Source organism: Oncorhynchus keta, chromosome 33 (assembly GCF_023373465.1).
Source record: "Oncorhynchus keta strain PuntledgeMale-10-30-2019 chromosome 33, Oket_V2, whole genome shotgun sequence".
NCBI lineage: Eukaryota > Metazoa > Chordata > Actinopteri > Salmoniformes > Salmonidae > Oncorhynchus > Oncorhynchus keta.
The window spans coordinates 12,371,919-12,374,757 of NC_068453.1; the positions used below are offsets into that span (position 1 = coordinate 12,371,919).

The 2,839-nt window shown below is 46.0% G+C and overlaps 1 protein-coding gene across 1 annotated transcript in view; it reads right to left on the bottom strand.

The window, feature by feature from the left end:
- LOC118365880 (ankyrin repeat and SOCS box protein 15-like) overlaps positions 1 to 2,839 on the bottom strand; it is a 6,920-nt gene continuing 4,081 nt past the window's right edge. The window contains exons 11-13 of the mRNA XM_035748184.2: positions 991 to 1,258; positions 531 to 684; positions 1 to 364 (exon numbers count right to left, since the gene is read on the bottom strand). Of these exons, the coding sequence (XP_035604077.1) occupies positions 189 to 364; positions 531 to 684; positions 991 to 1,258 (598 nt within the window). The 3' untranslated portion in view covers positions 1 to 188. The remainder of the gene's footprint in view (positions 365 to 530; positions 685 to 990; positions 1,259 to 2,839) is intronic.

The window sequence follows — 2,839 nt, forward strand, 5'->3', positions numbered from 1 at the left end:
TCAGTGTGAAAAGAATTGTAGTTATTACAAACATTACATCACAAGAACACTTGCCATACTTCATATAAGCATAAGTATATGAGCTGATGCATTATTCACGAGAAAGAGCGTAATGTGATTGATCAGTTATGCACAGAACAGGATGACTTTTTGTTCTTCTAAACATGTTTTCATTGATTATAGTCCAGTTATGAGTGTGAGGCTTCCAACCCACCATACTCGTCGTACTCCCTGTAGGTGAGGTAGTGTTTGAGTGTCGGGGGAAACGGGACGGTAGCCATGACCTGTGGGTCATTCAGTCTTCTAGGGGTCATCTGTCTCCTAATGACCAAACGACATTGGTGCTGCAGGGACCGAGGGTTGTCTGGGGATACACACACATGGACGGGCACACACACACACACACACAAAAAAAAGTCAGGTTATTCTGTTCATGATGATGGAGAGTTGATCTGTAAGATATTTCAGTCTTTCCATTCCCACTGTTTTCTGTCCACTACTATTGTTTATTAGCAATGATGCTGCCTTACCCAGAATGTCACAGATGTCTGGCCACTCTTTCTGTTTCTCCAGGACCCGTAGGAGGTTGGGGCAGATACGTGGGTGTCTGACGTAGTCCAGAAGCATCCGTACCACACTCCCCGCCAGGTTGACCACCGACGACAGGGAGATGATTTCACAGAACTGGAGCAGAGAGCGAACAGGACAGCGAGACTGACATCAGAAGGACACGCAGTGGAACTGGACAAGGTATTAGCTACACTTGCTGTTATGTTCTAAGTTAGACCAACACATTCTATATCAGTGGCGGCCAACCCTGGTCATAGAGGACCACAGTGTGCGCAGGCTTTAGCTCCAGCCGCGAACAAAAACACAGAACCTGTCTTCCTCCAGAACCAGGACTTGCCTACTTCCTGTATTCTAAATCAAAGATTGGGAGCCTACTCCTGTTGTACTGGAATAGGCCAGAAATAAGTCTACATGACTTACCGAGGCTCTGTAGTCCTGGTTATAAAATAAAGTTCTTCTATGGTTATGTTGGTAGTCGACCCTGGAGTCGCAGTCCATATCCTGTCCGTTGTCGTGGTTACACAGGAAGCACTTCTCTATGTCGTAGCCGTTGTTGAGCAGCAGGCGCAGAATCATGTGATCTCTGAGACAGTACTGCAACGCGGTGGGAAACAGTGTGTCACTGATCATTCTGAAGTAGCAGTTGACTTCGGCACCCCTGGACAATAGCAGATGCACCAGCTCATACCTGGGGTGGGATGGGATAGGGTTAGACAGGTGATGTCATAGAAGAGACCAGGAAGTAGGAAATATATGGGAGCTGGGTTGAAGATAAAAGGTTAAGACAACGTCATAATTACAAAAAGGAAGCTTCAAAAAATAAACAAATTCATCGGACCTAGCATGGGAGCCAACAAACTGTTCCAATATATAGAAGTTGGTGATGTCACTGCTGTGTTCCATTCAGTTTCATTTATACAGTGCATCTGAAAAGTACTCAGACTCCTTGACTTTTTCCACATTTTGTTACGTTACAGCCTTATTCTAAAATGTATTAAAATGTCCCCCCCTCATCAATCAACACACAATACCCCATAATGACAAAGCAGAAACACTGTAAAATACTTTATTTACATACTGTAAGTATTCAGACCCTTCGCTATGAGACTCGAAATTGAGCTCAGGTGCAACCTGTTTCCAATGATCATCCTTGAGATGTTTCTACAACTTGATTGGAGCCCACCTGTGGTAAATTCAATTGATTGGACATGATTTAGAGAGGCAAACACCTGTCTATATAAGTCCCACAGTTGACAGTGCATGTCAGAGCAAAAATCAAGCCATAAGGTCGAAGGAATTGTCCATAGAGCTCCGAGACAGGATTGTGTCCACACACAGAGGAAGGGGTACCAAAACATTTCTGCAGCATTGAAGATCCCCAAGAACACAGTGGCCTCCATCGTTCTTAAATGGAAGAAGTTTGCAACCACCAAGACTCTTCCTCGAGCTGGCCGCCCAGCCAAACTGAGCAATCGGGGGAGAAGGGCCTTGGAGAGGTGACCATGAACCCAATGGTCACTCTGACAGAGCTCCAAAGTTCCTCTGTGGGGATGGAAGAACCTTCTAGAAGGAAAACCATCTCTGCAGCACTCCACCAATCAGGTCTTTATGGTAGAGTGACCAGACAGAAGCCACTTCTCAGTAAAAGGCACCTGACATCCCGCTTGGAATTTGCCAAAAGGCACTTAAGACTCTCAGACCATGAGAAACAAGATTATCTGGTCTGATGAAACCAAGATTGAACTCTATGGCCTGAATGCCAAGCATCATGTCTGGAGAAAACCTGACACTATCCCTATGGTGAAGCATGGTGGTGGCAGCATCATGCTGCGGGGATGTTTTTCAGCGGAAGGGACTGGGAGACTAGTCAGGGTTGGCAGAAATATGAACGGAGCCAAGTATAGAGAGATACTTGATGAAAACCTGCTCCAGAGCACTAAGGACCTCAGACTGGGGTGAAGGTTCACATTCCAAGGGGACAACAACCCTAAGCACACAGCCAAGTCAACGCAGAAGTGGCTTCGGGACAAGTCTCTGAATGTCCTTGAGAGGCCCAGCCAGAGCCCGGGCTTGAACCCGGTCGAATATCTCTGGAGAGACCTGAAATTAGCTGTACAGCGACACTCCCCACCTAACCTGACAGAGCTTGAGGGGATATACAGAGAAGAATGGGAGAAAATCCCCAAATTCAGGTGTGCCAAGTTTGTAGCGTCATACCCAAGAACACTTAAGGCTGTAATCGCACCAAAGGTGTTTCAACAAAATAAAG